Source organism: Camelina sativa, chromosome 4 (assembly GCF_030686135.1).
Source record: "Camelina sativa cultivar CO46 ecotype springtype chromosome 4, ASM3068613v1".
Lineage (NCBI taxonomy): Eukaryota > Viridiplantae > Streptophyta > Magnoliopsida > Brassicales > Brassicaceae > Camelina > Camelina sativa.
The window spans coordinates 25,303,391-25,328,865 of NC_141883.1; the positions used below are offsets into that span (position 1 = coordinate 25,303,391).

Consider the following 25,475-nt stretch of genomic DNA (forward strand, 5'->3'; position numbering starts at 1 on the left):
CTTTGGAAGATATTTTAGCAAGAAAATAATTAATCAACTCGGTGGAAATTTTAATTAATTATTTGTGTTAAATGTAATTATTTTCCCAATTTATTTAACACTTTTAGCCTAAATTCGTTTACTATTTCTCTATATATATACTGGAAATCATCGTCAGAGATCTTTAATTAGAAAAATAATAGGAATATTATGAAGATAAATGATCGTAGTAGTGCGAGAAGTGTCGGCAAAAATAGGACCCGCCACCAAAAAATGGAGATAATGCTTATGACACGTGTTTTGTCGTAACAAAAGTTACTTACGTGGCACAAAGTGAGTGGTAGTGTAAGCTACGTATCCTATATGTCAATTCAGATTAATGTTCGTTATTGAGTCAAATTCTCAATTACTAAATTGCTAATTATATTGTTTCTTGTCAATTGTCATTTTCAGATTTTCTGATTCATTGACCCAAATTAATTGGTATTTCGTTTGGAAAAAAACTTCACTTATTAGCTAACGTACCCAAAAGGGTGGCGTAATGGACAACTAACATTATGGCTGGACATGGGCTACTAATTATCATATTGTGTCATTCAGAGCCCAATCAACTAGTCATGATCATATGATAAGAGGCTAGGTGTGTTTTTTTTTTTTTTTTGGTTGACATATAATGGAAGGAAACTGACGTATACCAGTCAAAATTAGAAAATTGCCAACGTACAAAACAAAGGTATCGAAACGCTTGGAATTTTAGAAACGACTCAAAAACCAACAAAACTATATTGACACAGTGTGGTTATGACGTCGGAAACACGTTAACGCATCCGCGACGACCTAGTCCACGACGTTGTCTTATACATGCATTTAATCTAGTCGTAGACATTATCTTTTTGGTTTACAAGAAAAAGGGTACTAATTAGCCGAACTAAAATGGAATCTTCCCTGGATCACTTTGTTATAGTATTTCATCATGTAATGATCCCACAACATTTGGTTTTAGGCCACATCGCTTAGACGCTAACCATATCCACATCCCTAAAATTAATATGATTCTGTACATGGTATGAAATTTCAATAAGATCAAATCAGTATAACCGATGGAAAGGAAAGTGAAATTCAGGTAATTCAAAATGAATTAACCAAAATAGTCAAAATCCCGAGAGTATCTTAATTATGATATTATCATAAAAAAGCATAGACAGGACATAACAATATAATGCCTCCAAACAGCAAAACCTTTCTCAGTTAAGCCTCCTTGAAGTCTTGTTTCCAATAGTTCACCAACCACACACTCTTTAGACATTTATATGTTTTTGTATTGATTTAGTTTAACTGCGGATTATTATTATTTTTTTTTTGGTAGTAGATTGGTTCAGTTTTTCTGAAAAATTAAATACTTATAACCAAAATAACCTTCATGTTTCAAAGCTCGAATCTGACCAAACTCGGTTAACACGTTATAACCGATGAAACTTCAAACCTTCCGGCTTATATAATTGATGCTAAAAGAGAATTAATTGATCGATCATGGATAAATATTCTTTTCCCAAAGGGTCATAGTGGACTCGTCTTTTGTACAAAGTATTGGAATAACGAAAAAGAGGATGTTAAAATACAAAAAGAAAAAAAAGAGACGAGGACAAAGAAAACAATTGATGTCCTTATCCACTTTCCGATATTCAAAATTGGAGGATTGATGGTTTGGTCAAATTCATGTCATGTTTGAATAGAAGTTTGAATTTTTGGGGACAAATCCCATGTTTCTAACCAATCCCATATGGCCCTTGTCTAAACATTATTGGTTCATTTTCACATTCTTCGTAACTATATTTAAATATATCAACTTCTTCTCTACGTAAACTCACTATAACCCTTTTGTTTTATTCGTCTTAATCTCTTTCCAAAATTCTACCACTTTTGGCTTGTCATCTAACAAGATTACTTTAAATCATATCCATATTCTTTAACCTATAAAAGTTTTACATGGTGAAAATGATTGTATCAACCATCTTTGTATCATCATTTTTAAACAATTAATCTATACTAGTACTTTAATTTAGATAAAAATGCAATGAACGTATAGTACATGCCCAAGTCCCAACCATTGGGATCTACCTACTATTATCCATTTCCAAACCACAATTCATCCATTTAAATAAGGGTTAAAATAGTTTTTTTTTCCAACAAAAAAATAAATTTCCAAGTCCAAACCCAATTTAGCTTAATACAAATATTTCAATTTTTGTTTTTAAATTGTTGAATCATGAATTTAATAGAATTGAAATCCAACCTTATTACATCGTTAATAAATTAATAATTTTAGACCACGATTTTAAATTCTAGTGTTATTAGATCTTATATTTGTAAGTTATGCTTTAATAGATTTTTAAATCTAATTCTAATTTTTCTGGTGAGACCCAATAAAATAATATATTCAAATTAGTAATTATTTTTTCTTAATTCGTGTAAAACCCTTTTTAATTAACATCAGCTTCTTAAGAATAGCATTTGGATTTTAAGAAAAATCATTGACAAAATACAAAACACAAAATTAAATTAAAACAGCAGAAAAAAAAATATAACACCATACATATAGGGTACAATAATGATAACACTTGACTTAGTTACAGACAAATCAAAATTAATTAGTTTTAAATTATAATTGTAGTGCAAAATTACTATAAAGAAAAAAAAAAGTTGGTGTCTTTCTGTGAAGTTAGCACTACCAAATAGCTTTATTTCAACATTATGTATAATAATATTTAATTAACACAAATATCAAATAAGTTATTAAAATAAATCTAGTTCTAAAGTATTTTCATTCTATTATTATTTCTTTTTTTTTGAAAATTATAATTTAAAATTATTTGTTAAATAAATAAATAACTGAGCTATCATTGACTAAACATAATACTAATAAATTCAATAATATTATATTTTCTAAATTCAAACAATTAATATACGTTGACTGAGTAAATATGTAATACAGTAATTTGCTCCCATGAGTATTGGTAAAACAAAATTACAGTTTTCATCATTTTTTTCCTTCCATTTATTTGTTATTACCTTCCACACAAAGAATTTATAGGAAATGTCATCTAATCAACCAAAAAAGCTTTTTCTATTAAAAACATATTTTCTTATAAATATATATATATATATATATATATATATATATTTTGACAACTTTCTTAAAAATATTTATAAACGTTATTTTAAGAATAATTAGTACAAATATATTTAATAATTATATAATTACGGTAATACCTATAAAGAAACCTCCAAGATTTCCTAGAGGTAGCTTTCCACACACACACACCGTCACGGCCGCTTGTCTCCAAGTTGTCTTGGGACTCGTCGACGATGCACAGCTGATATATATATATATCTATCTATCTATATATTCTTCTTCTGTGTAGCCGAGCCAGAAAATTCCAGAGAGATATATAACAAATACTATAAAAAACTGAATCTTGTTGTTGAAAAAGCAACCCCAAAAAACTTGTTTCTCAATTCTCTCTTCTGGCCCTTTTTCTTACCAATCTCCGGATTATAAATTCGCATCTTCTCGCCTGCTAATAACCCAATTCGATCCAAAAAGCTTTCTTCTTTCCTCTTGCGTTTTCCCGGTGTTTCATATTCGAGGTAGGCACAAAGGCTTCTCCTTTTTTTTAATAGATCGTTTTATACTGAGATCTGTGTTCATGGTTCTAATGTGTTGTGTTTTTTCTTTTGTTGAATCTGCATTTGTTTTTTGTTTTGGTTATATTGTTTCTGCAGACAACATAGAAAAGGTCTTAACTTTTTTTTTAAAGAATTTGAGATTTATTGTTTTGTTTTGAACTCTTATATTTGTGCTTATGTGCCATTTTGCTCAGGCTGTATTGTGTCTTATTGGAGGCATAGAAAAATCTCTATGGTGAGCCTTTTTTTTTTTTTTTTGGCGCGATTCACTTCGTTGCTCTTCTTTGTTTCATAGATTTCTCACATTTGTTTTTTTTGTGTTTTTGGATTTGTTGTTAAAAGGGAGAAGCACCAGCTTTTTTTGTGAATCATCTGGAGAATGGTTACACCAATGGCTTTGGTGTCAAATCTGAACCTAAAAACAGAGATACATCTGTTCAAATTGGGGATCGATCCGTAAGCTCTCTCAGTCTTTGATGTTTTAGAATGTGAAACTGTTTTTTAATTCTCTGGACTTTGATTTGATCTCAAGGTTTTATCTTTTGCAGTTTGTGATTGGTGGAAATCATGAAGGGAACCCGTTGTTCCTTGGTGTTCAGATTCATGACAAAATCACTAACAAGTGGTGTGTGTTCGTTGTTGCTATCATGATCTGTTTCCATTAGTGTTGAATCTTTAAGGATATGTATTCACTTTGAGTATTTTTCCAGGTCTAGTCCTTCTGTTCTTGGTACTGGCCCTAAGCCCTGCAAGGGTTACTCTGCCATTGTTCTGAAGAATGGTCGGATTTTGGTTATCAAAAAAGGCTCAGCTTCTGATGACTCCATTTGGTTCCTTGAGGTTAGTCTCTGGAATGATATCGATGTTTCTAGTGTAGAGTTTCTTGTGTTCTCATTCTCATATGTTTTGTATATTCATATAGGTGGATACTTCTTTTGTACGGGAACAAAAGAAATTGCTAGGAAGAGAGGTTGTTGCTTGGAGTAAAGGAGTAAGGGGTAATGCAGAGAAGCCTATCGTTATTAGCGGTCCTTCTGGAGTTGGGAAAGGAACTTTGATATCGATGCTTATGAAGGAGTTTCCTTCAATGTTTGGGTTCTCTGTGAGCCACACAACTCGAGCTCCGAGGTTTATGGAGAAGTGTGGTGTTCATTACCATTTCACTGATAAAACCGTTATGGAGAAAGAAATCAAAGATGGGAAGTTTCTTGAGTTTGCATCTGTTCATGGTAATTTGTATGGAACCAGCATTGAGTCCGTTGAAGTGGTTACAGATTCTGGAAAGGTAATAAAACGATCATCTCTGTATCTTCTTTGTCATTGGCGTTGATCCATCAAATGATCAATTTTTTTGTGCATATAGAGATGCATTCTTGACATTGATGTTCAAGGAGCGAGGTCAGTGAAGGCGAGCTCTCTAGATGCGATATTCATATTCGTATGTCCTCCTTCAATGAATGAACTTGAAGATCGCCTCCGTGCCCGGTAAAGATTAGAATTTAGAGTTGTTGTTTCTTTAGATTTTTCTTTGCAAGTTCTCAATTTTTTAAGTGTTGAAAAAAACAGAGGAACTGAAACAGAGGAGCAGATCCAAAAGCGGCTTAGAAACGCTGATGCAGAGATCAAAGCGGGGGAATCCTCAGGCATTTTTGAACACATTCTGTATAATGACAACCTTGAGGAATGCTATAAGAACCTTAAGGTGACTTAACCCGCCTTTTGTTATGAACAAAGTCCTCTTAATTGACTTCCATTTCAAACAACAAATGGCTCTCTGTTTCAGAATCTCTTGGGGATAGACGATCATGCTCCTGTGAATGGCGTAGAAGGTAATAAAACAATAGAGTAGACACAATGTATATACTAATTAAGTAGGAAAGGAAGCCTGATGGGTTTTGTGATTGCTTGATAAAAGCAGTAGAAGGGATCAATCTTCCCAAGGAGCACACAGTAACAAAGATGGAAGAAAAAATTTTGATTCAAGAAACAGGAGAAGGAACCAAAAATAACATGTACATGTTCTAAACCGATTAATGTTATTTTAATTTATTTTTAAACTGATGATTCTCTATAAGAGTTTGCTAATCAAACGTCTTTTGGTGGGCAGGATTGTGTTGGATTTATCTTCAATTAACGGGGGAGCACCGGGAAGAACAAGAGGGATCGTTCTGGACACGGTCAAGTCCAGTTGACAAAGAGTCTTTTCTCTTTCTCCGTGGAAAGCTTAAGAGGAAACATTTAGATGATGATGATGAACACTGCTCGTTATTTAAAAAAAACTAAGGCTTTTCCGCGGTTGAAAGGTAGTTTTATGTGTTCACTAGATAGGTACTGATGATGATGATTATGGTTATTATGATGATGATGATTCAAAAAAAGTCATGATCTCTTTTGAGAGATGATGGAATAAGATTTTTTTGTTCCTTTTACTGATAAAGATTTTGTTTAATCTAAATCTTGAAAGAACCCTTTCTTTTGGTGTTATTAGGACATGGAAAGTACCAATTTTTTTGAAATCTCTGCAATTGTTTCTTGAGATTCCCCTTACTGGGATAGGACAAACAAAGCAACTTAACATCGAGTTGGGAATATATATAATTAAAGATTGATCCCACAGTACAGTGTTTAGTATTTCGTACATGACTCAAGATCCTCTTGGACAGAAGGATGGCAGTTAGTGCCAGTTTACAGTTTAAAATCAGCCAATAATGTTAAAGCAAAACATCTCGAATAAGAGAGGAAGAAGACAAAGCTATAAAAAAAGAGACCAACTTGTGGGACTTTGGAGCTAAAATGGGTCCTCGAAAGATTTGCAACTTGCATTGATTCGTGGGTCCAAACTCCAAAGTCGGTGACAGTGTAAATAAATTGAAGGAAGGTTCGTTGTAGCTCACCACAGTTTCACTTTACTTGAAGATGACGATTATGCACTTATTGGCCCATCCCTCTCACGTCCTACTCACCACCACGACCACACACACTAGTCACGTGACAGTGTCGTCACGGTGACACTCTGTAATCTGCGATACCAATAAGACAGAGGCGTGTGCCTTTCACGCGCAGGTAAAGTATCTCTTCTGGGGCCAATCCATATCCTACCACGGAGGTGAAGTATCGCTTTTGGTGCAGCAGTTCTCGCTGGGTCAGTCGACACTGGAAAGTAAAATTATATTATTGGGCTAATGAAAGCCTAAGAACGAAATTTTAGGGTCCAGCGAAACATTAGTAGTTTGCCGGAATACCAAAGAAGCAGTAGACTAGAAAGAGTCGAGACCAGACAGGGAAGACATGTCGTCACTTGTGAGAGATGCCAGACATGTTGTGACTTGTGTATGCTATCAGATTCCAATACATTTCGTCTCTAGGTGGGTCAATTTGAAGCAGAGACAAAGTGTAAAGTGGAGTCTTTGCACTTTAACAAGTACTATAAGCCAGAGAGTTTTAGTAACAATTGTTGACTACATAATGATACAAACACAAGTACACAACATATGAGTCGAGCCTTAGCTACTAATAAAATCAGGACCTAACCAAAATCATGGAGGATCTGAAAATGTTCTTCGATGTACTCATCCCAGCAAGAATGTGTCTATACCGACTAACTTGGATCAGTTGGGCAATAAGAAAGATGTTAGCAGAACCAATATGCCAAGCATGATCCTTTGGATCAGAATGATATGTATGTTCTTTCAAAAGATAAAGATTGAAGAAGCGTAAGAAGAAACAGAGCTAATCCTTAGAACAGTTTACTGTCTCCAAAAATGTGAACTTTCTAAAACAACAAGGACAATCATCAAAGTTGCATATGCAAACCATAAAGAACTGCTGAAATTTTTGTCTTTGGAGACAAATCAGAAATGATCATAAAGCTTATAGCACAGATTTGACATTCTAATGAACAAACACTGGCACACCCAAATACAAAAAAAAAACCTCAACTTTCGATTTTGATGATCGATCACCCCAATATAGGAAACTTAACCAGTAATCATAGTACCAGCTCCTTCACCAGACATAATCTCATGAAGCAGAGAATGTTGTCTCCTTCCATCAATAATACTCGCAGTCTTAACTCCCTGAGCAAGAGACCTAATACAACACTTCACCTTAGGGATCATCCCACCAGCAACTTTACCATCTTCAATCATCTTCTTCACTCCTTTTATGTCAATCTCCTTCACCAAGCTACCCGGATCCTCTTTATCCTCCAAGATCCCAGCCACATCAGTCAGCAGAATCAATTTCTCAGCTCCAAGCGCAGCAGCGAGCTCCCCAGCAACCGTATCTGCATTGATGTTGTAAGCTTGACCAGAGTCATCAGCAGCAACGGAAGCAATCACTGGAATGTAACCGGAATCAACAAGCGGACGCAGTACTGATGGATCAACTCTCGCAACTTCACCAACGAAACCCAATTGAGCTGAATTGGGAACAGGTCTCGCAGTGAGAAGACGACCGTCGTGTCCTGATAACCCCACAGCGGTAGCTCCGGCGGCGTTAATAAGCGAAACAAGATTCTTATTAACCTTTCCGACTAAAACCATTGATACGATCTCCATCGTTGTGGCGTCGGTCACACGAAGCCCGTCGCGAAACTCAGCTGGGATGTTGAGTTGTTTCAAGTAACGGTTAATATCAGGACCTCCACCGTGAACAAGGATCGGACGAAGACCGACGCAGGCGAGGAGAACGAGATCGCTTACGACTGATGATTTAAGCTCCGGCGAAGTCATTGCCGCGCCGCCGTATTTGACAACTATGGTTTTCCCTCGGAATTTTTGGATAAAGGGTAATGATTCGGAGAGGATCTCGACTCTGTAATCCGGTGAAGGAGCATTAACGGTTGCGAGTGAAGGCGGTGATGATACGGAGGAGGCGTTTACTGATAAACCTAGACGGTGATGGTGATGGTTCTTGCGAGGTGGATAGTTGAGTGATGGTGATTTGGTGGGGATCAGGGATTTGAGAGGATTGGAAAAAGATAAAGAGAAGGGTTTAGGTGAAGCATTGGTTGTGACAGTGGCCATTGCTGAACCTTACCGGAGGAGGAGGAAGAAGCGGCGGCGAATTAGCTGAAGTGAGATGATGATCTCTCAGATCTTGTTCGACGAGTTTTTTTGTTAAATAACGAATGAACCAATGGTTAGTGTCCACGTGGAGAATAGACACAGAGACGCTGTCGGAGCCCTAAGTTTATTTTTGGACTTATGCGTAAAACGACGGCGTGTAATGTGTAAGTGTAAACGACGTCGTTTTGTTTTTTCTTCCTTCGTCGTCTTCGAGAGACTGAGAGAGTAAATTTAGTCGGTGAGAAATTAAAATAATCTGGAATTGTCGATTATACTGAGTGAGATGGAGCGATTGGAAGAGGAGCTGATACGAAGATTAGAACCGGAGTCTCTAGTCTCCGTTACTATAGGTAGGTTCATGAGTACGATTCTTTCGGCTCGCCCTAAAAAGCTACGGGAGTCTATTTCACGTCTTACTCCTGATTCTCAGAAAGGTTCTTCAGGTTAGTGTTTTCAATTTGTTTTTGTGTGTGTGTTTATGTTTGCACATGTTGCTTTCTTATCTGATGGATTTGTGATATGTCTGTTTTCGATTTCGGCTGTTAGGCTCTATCGATGAGGCACTCTGGTTTTTGGAAAAGTTCGTTAGAGACGTTGCTGAGAGAGACGAAGCCATGGGTGAAATTCTCGTACCCATTATTGAACATGTATGTCTTATCTTAAAACCCTGTGAAATAACCTTGCTTGATTGTTGGAATGTCGCGGTCTTTTATATTTTCTGTTCTTATGTGTTTGTAGACATTAAGGTTTAAGGATTCAAAACATGGTAACTCAGCTATGATACTTCTACATTGGCTGTTTCAAGATGAAGTTCTTTTCCAAGCCGTTTCGATACATCTTTCGAAAATCATTTTGAGGAACGAGGACAGGTTTTTAGCTCTGGGGTGGTGTTTACTTGTCCGAAGTCTAGTAGAATGCGAGGATACTGGCGATCAAGGTTTTTGGCATGGTGAGCATTATTATCATCCTTGTTACTAAGTATTCAATACCGGTTATCTCTCTTGAGGGTGAGAAAATCGTATTCCTTATTGATGTCCTTGTATACTTTTTTCTTTGTTGACAGGAATTACGGAGAAACATTCTATATTTGTGGAGATTGTTTCATCTTGTGTGCCTCAATTGTTGATGATTGTATGCAATGGAAGGTATAAAGATCATCTACTGTTCTGTATGTAGCAAGTTTCTGTTTTTAAATACATAGCCATTTTTCACTTAGTTCTGAGCTGTGTTATTTTGTTTAGCGTTTTGCAGGATGGATACGAGGTGCCATCTCGTCTTTCTGTTTCAGCTGCTGATTGCTTGCTGTCAATTAGTAACGCCTTAGCGAAGAGGGATAATACTCTGGTCAATAGACAGAAGGCATCAACCATTTCGGGGTCTCATCAACCGGTTGCTTTGATACCTAATATTAGCGAGAAGAAAAATAAGCAGAGTTTTCTACCTGAAGACTCATACATTAAGGCAAATTGTTTACTGTGGAACCACCTGGAGGAGCTGATGCGCCTTGTGCAATGTCTTTTTTCTGTATGTTCACTGATTCTTTTCTATATTTTGGATTGATAAGTTATCCATGATTTGAGTTGAGTAATATTGACAAAAAACTGTTTCCAGTGGAACAGAAAAACTCGACCATTGCATGCAAAGGGGTTAAGTCAAGTGCTGAAGTGGTTAGAGGAGTTAAAAGAGCATCATGGTGGCTCCCCAGAGGAGGCAGGTCTTTGAGTGAATGCCACCTGTCCTTTTTCTTTTCTGTTTCTATTTCCGATTCTTGCTTATCAATTTTTTTTTTATCGTTTGATACCTGGAATTCAGGCACAGAGGCATCTGTGGGTGGATCTCTTCTGCTCTCTTCTTGTTGGAAGCATTACAGTGTCTTGCTCCACATGGAAGATCAAAAGTTCTCAAAGATTAGTAAGGAATTGTTGGAGCAATATTTGTCTGGTATAAAGGTCAGATATAATCGACAATCTTTTTGGTTCAAAGTTTTGTGATAGGAAAATTTATTTCATACAGTAACATTGTACTACATATGGGATTCTATTGTGTCCGTAACTGAGTCTGCTGCATATGTTTAAGTTCCCTAACCCAGTTTTGTCTAAGAATAAACAAAGTTTAGGCAATTGCCATCTCTAGCTTCTACTTTTTATTATTTTTTAAGAAGATCGAAAATGTGCAATGGTAGTAGACTCCGCTTGAAATTTAATGGAATGTGTCTGCATGGTGTATGAGTAAGATTGTTTGCTATGGACTCTTTTGTTTCACTCGGAAAACCTTTATAAGCTACACAGAGAGAAGTTGTAGATGTTATATTGGTTAAGGGCTGCTTATTACCTTTCTGTTGAAGTGTTTTCTAATTTGATTCGGTTTGTAAGAAGCTCATACCATTAATATGATCTAGTACTGGTTTTAATGCTTCTAGCTTTCTGCTATATGTCTTACAGTGTTTTTGCTAATTTATTGGGTCATCAGGAAGCTAATAAGTATTAATGATAAAATGATGCAGTATTATCCAGCAAGCTATCCTCAGGGAAATTCGGACACCAAGATTGGTGGTATAGAGACACAAAAGTTTTTCCTAAACTGTTTATGCCTTTTGTTGGGCCGCTTCGAGGGAAAGAAATTTGAGAGCATACTATCAGAGTATGGGATGAAGCTCGTGCCTTGTCTTCTAGATCAGGTATCCTTCACCAATTTTTATTGAATAGGGAGTGATGGCACGCTCTACAATAATTTCTCTTGCAGTTATATAGGTTGTTCTGATGGTTATGCACTTATGCTAGAAGCCTAGAATTCATTTTTCATATTGAATTTACTGACTCTCTACCCTATTATGAAACTCATAATTTTGGTTCTGCAGCTTCTGCTCAATTGCTATGATTATAACATATCCTGATACAGTTAATCTTGACAGATATTATATTTATATAATACCCTTGTTTTCATCTCAGTACTTACATTCTTCCTCTGCTTTCGAAGCTTCGCAGTAACAACGAAGAGATATCAGAAGACGTTGTTGCTATACTTAAGGCAGTTATCTTCAAGTTACAATCACAGTCTGGAGACGGCTTCTCTGACACAATGTGCATGGACGTTGTGATACCATCTCTGCTTCATCTTCTTGATGAAAGGGATGGTGCGGCCAAAGCTGTTAGTATCCTCTTCGCAGACTATTGTTCGAAGTATGTCTATCCTTGCTTTCCTTTTGATGCTTATTCATAAAAGTAGCTTTCTAGTTACCAGTTATGGTTCGTATTTTTTCTTCTAACTTAAAGAAACATTCACCAGAAATGCAGATAATAGCTGTCTCAGTGAAATTCTACAACGCCTTGTTTCTGGAACTACTGTGCAAAGGCTGAATTCTATGGATGTGATATCAGCAGTAATCCTTATGTCAAGAGATTCATTTCCTTCTCATATACCCTGGTATACAATCGTTTATATTTTTCGTCTCAATTTTCTATTTCTAGCTTTTCCGCATCTTCTTCAGTTCCTTGACTGTATTTACATTTTCATCCCCTCAGAAGTCAGAACTCATTTTTTGGACTTATATCAGGAAAGAGGTCGTGAACTGCTTGTTAAAGTGCCTTGGAGACGAGGAAACTTATATCTGTAAACAAACTTCAGAGTTGTTGAAGTCAATTGGTTGGTCTTCCTTTTTATTTTTCTATACCATTCCTTTGGAAGCTTTTGTTTGTGGCCATTATCAATTTCTGGTATTGGGCGTCTTATGTGTCCTACGACCTCTAGATCTTTCTTCTCTTCATTTTATTAGTTGAATATCATAAAGTTTGCTGAAAATAATCAGTGTTTTGTTAAAAGGAAGATTTATGTAAATTATTTATTTTTTAGATGAGGAAAACTTTTAAAGATCCCAATTTATGGGGTCCAAGACTTGTTATTCCATATCTCGATAGCACTTTTAGTTCATATATGATAACATTTATTTTCCACTTTCTTATAGAATTAAGCCATCAACTGAATGATTTTTGGTTTTCCTCTTCCAGAGCCATCTTTTGTGCTACCAGATTTAGTAACCCTCATTTATGCACCCAATGGCAAAGTATCAGCTGCCGAAACCTTGCTTGGGCTCTTGAAACATCACTAGGAGGATTCTGATGTTATATGTATGTTGCTGACCTGTCTTAGGTATCATGCTTTGTCTCTTTTTCTCCTTTCCCTCATGTATTCATAGCTGTTTGTTTATTTCCATTTACCCCAAACTCACAGGATTCTTAGTTAAGTGTTGCATTGTTTCTCTTCTAGTAATATTCAAGCTTTGGATACTTCAGAGAGTAATGGACATTCCACTGAAGGTATATGCTTCTATCTCATTACCATAGGCCACATGCTATACATAATTTGTGATAAAACTTTATTTTGTTGTTCTCGGTAAACATTTTTCTTGTATAAAACTATTTCAACATTTCAAATGTAATCTGGATAAGAAATATGCTGGATTATGAAACTTGAACGTTGCAAATATTTACTAGTCTGGCTGAATTACAAACTGGGCACGATCAACTTTTTCTTTGGCAAGAGCATGCTCATCATCTTCTTTTCCTGTTACAGGCTCAACTTTTGACAGCGATCGAGTGCTAAAGCTGATTCCAGAGTGGGCTAGAACTGTAAGTACAATAATACGTCATGCTTGCTATCTTTGAAATGAGTCCGTTTTAGTTTCTTAAGTGCCTATACCTTAGGTGATAACTCAACTTTTAACTCTCAACCTTCAGTACAAACTTCTTTAGGCATCGGTTGTTCCTTTTTCCCCTTCCAAGTACTATTACCTTTTATCTAAATATTTTCTTGTTTGTGTGGTGTGAAACTCTTCGCATAGAAATGACAAAAGCTTGTACCAGCTGTAATTAGGATAAAAAATGTGATTTCCTTCAACTATAGAATTTATGTATTTGAATATTTCTGCTTGTTGACTGAAATCAAATTCTTACAGGTGCAAAACTGGGGGTCACTGATTAAACCTTTTCTTGACAAGATGTTCCTGGAGCCATCCAATGCCATCATGGTTAGGTTTCTTAGTTGCATCAGTGAATATTTGGCAGATACGTCAAACATGGTCCTTCTACATGTACTATCACATATGAAGGAGCAAAACAAGTAAGTAAAAGTTCTCTTAAAATTTGAGCGAGGCAAATAAAGCTATTTATGCACCATAATTGTGATTTCTGTGCTAATAAAATCTTTTAACAACTTCCAAAATTATGAAATATTGATTACCAATAATGTCATTTCTAATCTAGGGTGGACGAGGGCTTCATATCCAGATCAGATACTACAAGTTCAGTTGACAAAACTAAATCGGAGAAGTCTCTATTTGACCACCTTTGCCCACTGCTTATATTAAGGCTGCTTCCCCAAAGAGTTTTTGATGATATTGACTCCTCTACAATTTATGGTAATTTCCACAGCGGAAACTCTGTTAATGGTAAGTATGCTTATGCTTTTAATCCTTTTCCCTGGTAAAAGTGGATGTTTATCATAAGGTCGTTTGACTCATATTGTCAATAAGATTCAACGCTTTAGCTATATTTTCGATAATTTTCCCTAAGCGGCATGATCCAGAGTAGATACGATCCCAGACTTGATTCACCCACATCTATTTCTTGTCATGTGATATATCAGACTATCAAGACATCAAGTTTGAGGATTGTCAATGCATTGCCGCTTTCATTTTAGAAAGGTTATTTTACTCTCAGTGATCATCAAACGCCATCTACTTTAATACTTATTTTATATCTACCGAACTAACTCTACTAATTCAGGGCATATTCTAAGTTCGAATTTGAAGAAGTTCGGAAACTCTCTGCTGAGCTATGTGGACGTATTCATCCCCAGGTGCGAACTGGCTTCCTTCTTCGACTTTGTATTGCCGGTCATTCTTGTGTAAATGTTTATATATGTTTTAAGCCTTTGTTTGAAAGGTAATTTTTATATACCAAGAAACAACGGTCAATGCTCATTAATAAGTTTCCTCTCAAGGTCACTGCTATCTTTATGAGAAAGCAAAGCACATGCAAAATTTTCTCCTGTCATAAGGGCTTGGTGTATTTTATTGTATCTGAAATTTTCCAAATGCTCAACTTCAGTTTTACTTATACAATAGTCTTGCCTTCTCTTCATCATCCTAATTTGTAATATGCCAGCACTTTTATTCAACAGGTGCTATTTCCAACTGTTTTGTTGCAACTTGAAAAGGCTACAGAGCTACAAGACAGCATCAAAATTAAAGCTTGCCTGTTTTCTATATGCACTTCCCTTGTGGTAACTTTTCATCTTTCGTGACTTATTCAGTGATCCCTGTTACCACTTGTTCGATGCACTATCAATTGGATTATTTTTGTACGTTATTAAGTTCTTCGTCACTTGCAGGTTCGAGGCTGGGAGTCTTTCTCACACAGTGTAACACCTAAGATCAGAAAAGTCCTGGAGAATATTTTGTTATGGCCTTCTGTTGAAGATGAAAGTAAGACACCGTCCACTGGCTATTGATTTATATCTCAAGCACTGTGACCTTTCACTTCCTCACTTCATGGCTGCTATATTTCCTTTCAGTTTCCAAAGTACAACACGGGTGCATTGATTGTCTGGCACTGATGATATGTGCTGAACTGCAACATCTTAAATCTTCAAAAACATTTGGAGGAGAAAAAATACGTACAACAGGGAAGCACATTTCTGGTTAGTATTGATGTTGTCTAACAATAACTCTTCCAGACTTGTCTTGTGTATATATTGTATCCTGATCTGTAGGTGTTGATGCATCAGGTAATTCTGTCCTAGATTACACGATCCATTGTTTAATAGAAGACACAAGTAACTGCTCTTCTATCCCAAAGATGAGTACTGAAAACCTAACTGGTGAGAGTCCTCTTCCTATTTCATTTCGTCTATGCATGGCGAACGTGATCATTAGTGCTTGTCAAAAAAGTCCTGAGTCTTCAAAGAAGACCTTTGCTCGGAGAGCTCTTCCGCCTCTTATTCATTCTCTCAAGGTACTTTGACTGCTTATTCTCATTTCAAATTTGGCTAAATTTGGTTGCATAATATCCTGAATTTTGTGCAGGTCATATCTGTACCTGAGGTCCGTGCAGCTTGTATCCAGGTCTTATTCTCGGCCATGTATCATCTGAAGTCCACACTTCTTCCTGTTTCATCTGAACTACTGAAACTTTCCCTGAGATTTCTTGAACATGGATCCGAAAAGGTACCAAAAATCTATCAAACTTATTTCTCACATGTTTCTCAAGTGACTACTGTCGAGTGTCGACATAACTCGAGTGTTAATATCCGCCTTGAATTTTAAGCTTATGCGGAAGTCAAATGTGTAGGAAAAGCTGGCTGGCGCAAAACTGATGGCATCATTGATGGCGAGTGAAGACGTGATATTGGAAAACATTTCAGAGGGATTGCTCGAAGCAAGATCAGTTCTGTCCAAAGCATCACTTTCAGATCCTTCTCGAGACGTACGTGAAGTCTGTGCTAAGCTATTGGCATGCATAACGCCGTCTTAAAGCCATTTGTTTTCTTTCTTCTAATGGTTTGTTCTCACGTGCCAGTGGAGTCGGTATGTTGATATCTGGTGGTAGCAAACGATGGCCTAACTTTCATAGGGATTCTAAATATTACTATGTCATATGAAAAGAACAAATATGTTTCGGCAACTACCATTTTGTGTTTTCTGAAACTGCAATTTGGCTTGGCCAAACAACAAGTCGACACTTTCTAACTTAACAGATGGCGTACAGTTGCAGAGACCTTTCCGAAAGAATGTGACAAGGGAACAATTATGTACAATAGTAGGACATTATTGATTGAGAACTGGAGAGGGATGGAACAAAAAAAATACCTTGATAAACCGGAAAAGGTCAGAAGGTTCATACAGATAATACATTACTAAAGCTAGATTTGATATGCACAGACCTTCCAATGTCTACAACTATTAACTAAAGAACATAAACGCATAGATGACATGCCCTATTATATTTCACCTACTACTTGTCTCATTGTTTACTCTCTTATACTCTTCTCTTCTTCTTTTGTCTTCATCTTCACTGATATATCTCTCATTTGTTCTCCCTACTCAAACCATCATCATACCTCTTCCCCGATGTTGTGATGCTGCCCTTCCTTTTGACAGCAGGAGCAGCGACTCTTGATTTCAGAAATGCTTGACTTGAGTTGCTTTGCATCGTTAAGACTAAGATCCTCTACATAGTCAACAATGCCATAAACTACACCACGTTTCTCAACTGTTGCATCAAACTTAGCTCCAAAACCTTGGATTTCAACACATTGGAGAGTGTTCTTTACGGGATTGAAGTAGAATGCATAGTATGGGTCACATGTATACTTCATACACAAAACAATATCACCTGTAGCCGCCACTCCAGCAACTTTAATTTCGCAGGAATCAAGGACTTCATTCTGCGGCAGAGTGTAGACACATTTAACCCATTCCTGTGTCTCGACATCCTCTAGAAGCCACATACACAACTCAGTTCCACCAGCGTCAGCACATTTGCAGTTAATCACACCTAACTTACCCTTAGAGTTGACCAAACTCAATTCACTAGGATGCTCTACATGATCATTAAGGCATGATGCGTCAATAAACTCTAACTCCTCAGACCTAACATCAAAGCCAACTATCACAAAAGACGGCTCAATATAGGTTTGAGCTAAGTAATACAAAACCCCATTGATGCATATCCCTGCATTGGAACAACGATGATACAGATGATACAGATCAAGAGAGACATCCTCCGTATCCCTCCACTCGGGTTCTCCAGATTCTACAGTTAGAACGCTATGAAAATCAAAAACCTTGAATTGCTCATCAATTCGATCAAACCCTAAAAAGCCTCGAGACCTACTGTACTTCCTGACTGGTAAGTCATCATACATTCCGGTGATAGGGTTACAAATCAAAGGCTTCTCCTCATCAATGATCCGCACAAAAGGGAAATAGATCAAACCTGAGGCATAGCTACAAATGTATTGGCAAACGTCTCCTGAGAACTTGGTATGGTATTCCAAAGGAAGCGACTTCTCATATCGCTTCTGTGGCTGAGGCGACGAGAAGAAGAACCACTCGTTATATCCATATCTCTCGACGGCAAACAAGAGACGAGGACGAGCCGAGGACCTGACCAGGAACTGCTTCTTGAAATCCGGACTCCGAAGCGTAGACGCCCAGTGCTTCGACAGGGTACGAAACCTAGCTACTGACTTCGACGGCAATCTCGTAAATATCTCGAGAATCAGATCATTTGGGAGCGGTTCCATGTTTCTTCCTCTTTCCATCGGACTCGCCGGAGTGCGTGATTGTTCCACCGGAGAAGGATTTAGGGTTTTAGGGAAACTACGACGACAACAAAGTTGAAATTTGTGCCTTTTTCCTTATTAAATTCGTTAAACTCGTCTGAGAGTATAAGGAAACAGAGAGTAATTTTTTATAGGCCTTTATGGGCTTTAGCATACTTGTGAATTAGCTAAGCCCATTTAGTACGTTTGGTTTGTTCTCACGTGCCAATGAATTTGCAATGTACTTTTTTTTGTTTTTCGTGGAAATTGTCGATCGGTTTATCTCTAATAACCGAAACCGAACCGAACACCCAAAATCTCGGTTCGGTTATTTCGGTTATATCCCAGGCTACTACTAATGTACAGTATGTGTTGCTAATAACTAGATTGTAAATATTATGTGAAATAGTAACTTAAGTTAAAAAAAAACTCCAGCGAACGACCAAAAAAACAAAATATTAAAATTGGGCTGTAACGACCAAACCAAAACAAAATGTATAAAACCCACCCACTCACTTTCGAAAGAGGTTTATCGGCCTTATAGGTCCACTTAAGTTTAATGGATTTCTCCACAGATTAGTTTACAATGACTGAGCGAAGATGGTAGTTTTTGCAATAAAATCATCATCTTCTCCTAAGTTGTTCGTCTTCTTCCATGTTTAAATCCTACTCTCAAATCTGTTCACCTTCCCAGTCCATGCACTGAAGAACCACCGTTACCATTAAATATACTTCATTGCCCACTCTCTCTACACTTAAATATGACCATTACAATTCCATTATTATCTTCTATTCCTAAACCCTATAAATTCGGGACTTCTGTAATTGAACCCTCACCACCACAACTTTGTGATACGACCTTCGAAACCAACCATGGCATCAGCATCTATCTCCATTCCTGCGAAAAGAAGTTGCAAAAAAAACATTCCACGCCCTTGAACTTGAAGCCCCTTTCTGCAAAGAAAAAGTTCTATTCAGGTTAATCCACTTCTGGGAGGCTCGCAACGTCAGCTTCAGAAAAAACACTCTCTCAACACGCCACATCAGCAAGCTATGCTCAACATGAAACAGAGTTCCCACATCAGGTTATCGATTTTTAAAACAACGGTTCCTCAACAATCTGAAAAACTGAATCGGTTCCTCTTCCAATTTCTGTAAGGAGCAAAGTTATTACTGATTTATAGGTAGTTTCACAGAGCACAATCCGTCACCCAGAAACCCTTATTTTTGAATGTTCTTCGCTTTTGACAAGTTCAACACAGGCTTTAGGGTTGTCGCCGTGTGGAATATTAGTGAAGATACAATAGAGAAAGAGTGACAGTATAATATTGAATCGATCGATCGGACTATGAGGAATCGTCTTTTGTCCTTTCCTTCTCCAGATCTGCACTCCCCTTCCCTCCATCGAGTATCCTTTATAATCTTTTCTATGTTTGTTTGTTTTGCTCATGTGTGTGTTTTGTAATCTGTAGATTAGTTTGTAATTTGGTATAAAATCTGAACATTAAAACCAAAAAAAAAAAAAAAAAAGAGATGGCTCGGCAAGAGCGGCTACCTTGGTCTTCGAATTGCCAGAGAAAGGAAGCGCAAGAGATTGATAGAAGTAAGAAACATTTAGACGTCAAGGTATCACTCATTTGAATGTATCATTTATTCATATCATTTGTTCGAGGGCCCATTTTCTCTTTTAATTTGATGTCATCTATCAATTGTGTGAATCTTTGGTGCCTCCTACCATGTATGATATTTCAAACTAACCTTTGGAAATGCTTCCAGACTTTCATGTTTTCTGTTTTGATTAAAAAGACTTGGCTGAAAAATTATTCTTTACCTATGTACGCATTCCCTTTAATTTGTTTTCTGTTGTTTCCTTTTGATTTGGTTGTTTTTTCCATTAGTTTGATTGACAAGAATATTTTTCATTTGCTTTTTTTTTTTTTTACTTTAATAATGCCTTGACATTTATTTCTTCTTAACTATTAGTGACAATCCCTTTTGTTTTCCAGAATTCCATCGAGGTATCTACCATGTTCTTGGATTTATTGACAAAGCAGATGAGCAAAGATGAAAGGATGTTATTATGTTAATTCAAACGATTTTATTGATGTCTGTCTTATGAGTGTGTGGATATGTATTCCTTCTAAATTCTGATATAAAGTATTAATTTTATTTGGTGTAAAAGTCCAACGTGAATGGTAGTTGGTGGTTTTACTATTACATTGTAGAACAAATGCAGAGTAAAAAGATATACCATATTGGATTTGTTATTGTATTTGGTTTCAGTCTATGAGAAGAATCATATGACTGACCTTGGACCCGGATTATATTCTTCTACCCTTCTCCTATCGTCACCTGAGAAATTCTCAAATTCAGGTTAAGCAAACATTCAAAATTGTGTGTAGTTAACATCAAATTCAAACAATAAACTTCCACAACGGTATCTTTGGTATTACATGATCTCAATATAAAATTTTGAAATTTGGTGATTCGCTCGGCATACAAATTCTCGTGTTCACCATAGCACCATCAGTTAACTATAAAGATCTTCTTTTCTATGATCAATAAATAATTAGTTTATTTTAATATTCTCCCACTAAACTTTATTTCTACTATTTTATCTTTTAGTACCATGCATGATGATATCTAATCCCTGATCCTCCCTGATGTCTTCTTATTGGGGGATAAATATGAAACTATAGTTTTATTATATCTACTGTTTTCGAGAGTTCTTATCGCTTATCATATTGAGTTATTAATAGAAAAATACTTGGGTTCACCCGTAGGGGAACCTTTGTATTCACCCCTTTCCCTCTCAACCAATCAAAATGTTATATCTTATATTTTATTTAAAAAATAAATAAAAATTAAATGAAAAAACAAAACTAATTAAGGAAACAAATTCTGTATACTTTTATTTAAAGAAAGTTAAATATTGTTTTGGTTTAGATTTTACAATTTAACGAGGTTATATATCGGTTTGGGTTTATAAATGAGAATTAGAGTTTAGATTTTACAATTAAAATGAAATTATATATCGGTTTGGGTTTACAAATGAGATGGTTAGGGTTTAAATTTTAAAATTAGAATAAAATTATATGTCGGTTTGGGTTTATAAATGAGATGGTTAGGGTTTAGATTTAACAATTAGAATGAAAGTATATGTCGGTTTGGGTTTATAAATGAGATGGTTAGGGTTTAGATTTAACAATTAGAACGAAAGTATACGTCGGTTTGGGTTTACAAATGAGATGGTTAGGGTTTAGATTTTACAATTACAACGAAATTATATATCGGTTTGAGTTTATAAAAGAGCGGTTGAAGTTTTTAATTTTATAATAAATGTGTACTGATTTTATTTCCTTATTTTATAAGGGAGTGAATGAAAAGGTTCACTCCTAAGGGTGAACCCAGGTATTACTCTTATTAATATTACAGTTCTGCCTTTCAATATGGTCATTCCCACTTATCTATGTGACCATGCGAGAAATAGAGGAGTCGAAAGAATATCAATTTCCAACAAATTAAGAACCATAGTGAGAGGTAAACTGTTTGTGTGTTACTATTCTTAAATATTCATATGTAGCTTAACTGAATTTATATGAGGCTTAGACAGAGTATACTTCAAATCTAACAGGGGGTTTACTTTTCTCTTTTAGTCAACATGTTGCAATTTGCTTACACTCGATGATTTGGTCATCTATGTTGTCATATCCAATATAAACTTTGTGGTTTGGTTGACGTTTATTTGGGTACGATCAGTGAATATTGTAGATGTGTTGCTTTGTGGGGACTCTTTAATTGAATGAAGTTGATGATGCCAGACAAATGTTATTGTCAAAAATATATTAGGGCGTAGAGCCTGGTGAAATGGTGGACAGAAATGATACCACATAGATAGTTTAATTATGTTCCCTAACAACAATTTCTCCATTTTAATCTCCTAAAACTCTTAACAAAATCACTGTATTTCTTACATCACATATTGATATATTATCATCTCTTACATTCACTAGAATCACATTCAGAATATTTTAAAACTCAAAGTCTCAAACTAATATATTGCATTTTGAAATAACAAATATTATAAAAATGTAATTTCAAAACTATTTATCAAAACAAACCGCGCGTAGCGCGGAATAGCCCCTAGAAGCAAGAACATGGTATATCAATGCAGGATGTGCTAATGCGTGAAAAAAAAAAGAGAAAAGGAAGAGAGAAAGCGATTCTACCAAATTTTAGAGATTTCTAGCCTTTACTTGAAAAATCTGCAAAACCAAAAAACACAGAGAAGATGATTTCATTTTTTTTTAGAAAAAAAGCATACTAAATTATACTTACTGCAAAACCTATTTGTATATAAAATATCCAACAACACAACATAAACAACCAAAATCAAATACAACAACAAACATAAATACGGTTTTACGTAACCAAAAAAATAAAATACACAACAAAACTCAGAATACACCTTCATCTAACTACCTATGCGCGGATCAATTGCTAGTATAATTACAAAAGAGGCAGTAGAAATTGCATTTTGGTTTCAGGTAATTGGGGGAGGAGGAGGATATTATAGATTTAGAACTGACGAGAAACAGAGTAATTGGTTCATTCTGAAGAGAACAATGTGGTTCAGTTATGGAACCTGCAGCTACCATTTTGTGTTTTCTGAAACTAAGTCTTGCCTTTTAATTTGTCTTGGCATTGAAGTTCAGATTAGGAAATCAAACCAACACCTGTCCTCACTCTAGGTTTGCAAATACTCGTACCCGTTCTGCTGCGCTTGTTCTTCTTGCAGAGACCTCTTCCCGGCGATGGTAAGAAGGCAAAAAATATGTGCAATGGTAGAAGACAACATCAAACTATACATATAAACTCTACAGTCGGGGAGAATTTTTTTGATTTAGAACTGAAGAAGATGGAATTATATAAAAGACAACTTGTAGATTTAACAAATTTAGTCAAAAGGTACATACGATTTACCAAAGCTAGATTTGATTCACAGACTTACCAAACCAAAGTCTAATTAACTAAAGAACATAAACACATATATGACATGCCCTATTGCTTTATACCTACTCCTTGTCTCATTGTTAACTCTCTTCTTCTTCTGACTTCTTTTTCACTTCATCTTCATTGATGTCTCTTTCTCCCTACTCATACCATTATCATACATCATACCTCTTCCTCGGTGTTGTTATGCTGCAGTACCTTTTTACAGCAGGAGCATAGAGTCTTGATATGAGAAACACTTGACTTGAGTTGCAGTCCATCGTCAACACTAAGATCCTCTACATGGTCTACAAAGGCATAAACTTCACCACGATCCTCAACCGATTCAAGCTCAGCGCCAAAACCATGAATTTCAACACTTTGGAGAGTGTTCTTTTCAGGGTTGAAGTAGAACACATAGTACGGCTTACATGTATGTTTCATACACAAAACAATATCACCAGTAACAGTCACTCCAGCAACTTTAAATTCGCAGGAACCAAGGATTTCATTATGTGGCAGAGTGTAGACATACTTCACCCATTCCTGTGTTTCGACATCCTCTAGAACCCACATAAACAACTCAACGGTACGTCTTCCACCAGCATCAGCAAAACTGCAACTAATCATACCTAATTTACCCTTAGAGTTGACCAAACTCAGTTTACTAGGATGTTCTAGATGATCATTAAGGCATGCTGCGTCAATAAACTCGAACTCCTCAGACCTAACATCAAAGCGAACTACCACAAAAGATGGTTCGATAAATGTTTTAGCTAAGTAATACAAAACCCCATTGATGCATATCCCTGCAGTCGAACAACGATGATACCACAGATCACAAGTGATATGTTTATGCCTCCAGTTGACATCTCCAGATCCTAATGTTAGAATGCTATAAAAATCCAAAACCTTGAATTGGTTATCAATGGGATCAAATCCTAAAAAGCCTCGAGACCTGTTGTACTTCCTGACTGCTAAGACCTCATACATTCCAGTGATAGGGTTACAAATCAAAGGTGCCTCCTCCTCAATGATTCGTACAAAAGGGAAATAGATCAAACCTGAGGCATAGCTACAAATGTATCGGCTTACGTCTCCTCTGAACTTGGTATGATAATCTATAGGAAGCGACTTCTCATACCGGTTCTGTGGCTGAGGCGACGAGAAGAAGAACCACTCGTTATACTGATATCGTTCGACCGCAAACAAGAGTCGAGGACGAGCCGAGGACCTGGCCAGGAACAACCTCTTGAAATCCGGGCTGCGAAGCGTAGACGCCCAGTGCTTCGACAGGGTACGAAACCTAGCGACTGACTTCGACGGTAATCTCGTAAATATCTCCAGGATCAGATCAGTTGGGAGCGGTTCCATGTTTCTTCCTCTTTCCATCGGACTTTCCGGAGTGCGTGATTGTTCCGCCGGAGAAGGGATACGACGGCGACGACAAGTTTGAAATTTGTGTTTTTTTTCCCTTTTTTCTTATTAAACTCGTCTGAGAGAGTGAGAGTAATAAAGAAACAGAGAGTAAATTTTTATTGGCCTTTGAGCTTTAGCATTATGAATAAAGCTAAGTCTATTTTTATATTGTCGTACTACATTTGTTTTTTTCTCACGTGCCAATGAATTATGCGAAGTATTTTTATAAATTAATAAATACTAGTGTAAAAATTACAAAAATTAATAAAATAACAAAAAAAATCAGGTCCCAAATCAGAAAGGTACAAAAATTAGAAAAAATTAATAAAATAATATTTTTTTTTGAAATTTCTATATAAATATGAGGTTCTATTAATATCATAAATTAATAAATTACACATATATTTATATCTATATATTATTTGATATGTAAATGCAGATTGTCTTGTCCGTTTTTCAAGATTCTTAATTTCTAAAACTTTTTTTGTAAACTTTTACCCTTCTGTTTGGGCAATTAATCTTGGAGTTTTTTTAAATTTATTTAATGTTTGGTTGAAAAAAAAACAATTGTTATATTATATTTTAATATTATAATATCACAAAATAATCTATATTATGTCATAAAAATAGCCAAAAAATTCTTTAAGTTTTCAGTATATAAATATTCATCATTGTCATTTTGATAGTCTTATCGTCAATTAAAATACGATAATTATATTATTATTAATAAATTTTACTTAAGTATGTCATGTATATTATATACCTGATTTTATCTATATTATTTGTAGTTTACTGTCAAAATTATTTTTCTAAATATAAAGTTTTCAATTCCAAAACTATTAATTTTTTAATATCCAATTATATAATCTTATTTTTGTAAAATTATCTTAATTCATAAGAGTTTTACAATTATTAAATACATCTATGAATAGTTAAATACTACTTCGTCCGGTTTTATTTACTTGTCGTTTAATATTTTTACACACAAATTAAAAAAAGTATTAAATT

At 35.8% G+C, this 25,475-nt stretch overlaps 2 protein-coding genes and 3 pseudogenes across 5 annotated transcripts; 2 read left to right on the forward strand and 3 right to left on the reverse strand.

Moving 5' to 3' along the window:
• The first annotated feature begins 3,264 nt into the window (after positions 1-3,264).
• Positions 3,265-6,121, forward strand: LOC104781662 (guanylate kinase 2). Its single transcript, XM_010506383.2, has 11 exons — positions 3,265-3,627; positions 3,861-3,901; positions 4,009-4,122; positions 4,215-4,291; positions 4,377-4,506; positions 4,589-4,951; positions 5,030-5,151; positions 5,233-5,368; positions 5,450-5,495; positions 5,585-5,678; positions 5,774-6,121. Exons 2-11 carry the CDS (start codon positions 3,899-3,901, stop codon positions 5,856-5,858), a joined length of 1,170 nt encoding a protein of 389 aa, XP_010504685.1. The 5' UTR covers positions 3,265-3,627; positions 3,861-3,898; the 3' UTR covers positions 5,859-6,121.
• A 1,261-nt stretch (positions 6,122-7,382) lies between these two features.
• Positions 7,383-8,693, reverse strand: LOC104781664 (acetylglutamate kinase, chloroplastic). Its single transcript, XM_010506385.3, has one exon. The coding sequence runs from the start codon at positions 8,691-8,693 to the stop codon at positions 7,644-7,646; it is 1,050 nt and encodes a 349-aa protein (XP_010504687.2). The 3' UTR covers positions 7,383-7,643.
• Positions 8,694-8,811: 118 nt separating this feature from the next.
• On the forward strand, positions 8,812-16,484 carry LOC104781663 (uncharacterized; annotated as a pseudogene). The gene is made up of 24 exons (XR_015597122.1): positions 8,812-9,178; positions 9,282-9,382; positions 9,474-9,684; positions 9,799-9,880; positions 9,977-10,259; positions 10,347-10,449; positions 10,548-10,684; positions 11,239-11,412; positions 11,712-11,914; positions 12,021-12,158; positions 12,289-12,377; positions 12,740-12,881; positions 12,999-13,048; positions 13,305-13,360; positions 13,687-13,850; positions 13,994-14,178; positions 14,376-14,433; positions 14,516-14,588; positions 14,913-15,014; positions 15,123-15,216; positions 15,306-15,431; positions 15,519-15,745; positions 15,817-15,957; positions 16,082-16,484. The product of XR_015597122.1 is annotated as an uncharacterized LOC104781663 (transcript).
• Positions 16,485-16,582: 98 nt separating this feature from the next.
• On the reverse strand, positions 16,583-18,176 carry LOC104781665 (F-box protein At3g57580 pseudogene; annotated as a pseudogene). The gene has a single exon (XR_015597123.1). The product of XR_015597123.1 is annotated as an F-box protein At3g57580 pseudogene (transcript).
• Positions 18,177-23,174: 4,998 nt separating this feature from the next.
• On the reverse strand, positions 23,175-24,596 carry LOC104784128 (F-box protein At3g57580 pseudogene; annotated as a pseudogene). Its single transcript, XR_015597124.1, has one exon. The product of XR_015597124.1 is annotated as an F-box protein At3g57580 pseudogene (transcript).
• Positions 24,597-25,475: the final 879 nt, after the last annotated feature.

What these genes read in the sequence shown, in the direction of transcription:
- LOC104781664 (XM_010506385.3), bottom strand. Translation starts at nt 8,693, where the DNA reads ATGGCCACTGTCACAACCAATGCTTCACCTAAACCCTTCTCTTTATCT.
- LOC104781662 (XM_010506383.2), top strand. An exon ending in GACAAAATCACTAACAAGTG is followed by an intron (nt 4,292 to 4,376) that starts GTGTGTGTTCGT and finishes GTATTTTTCCAG; the next exon opens with GTCTAGTCCTTCTGTTCTTG. An exon ending in GAAGGAACCAAAAATAACAT is followed by an intron (nt 5,679 to 5,773) that starts GTACATGTTCTA and finishes TTTGGTGGGCAG; the next exon opens with GATTGTGTTGGATTTATCTT.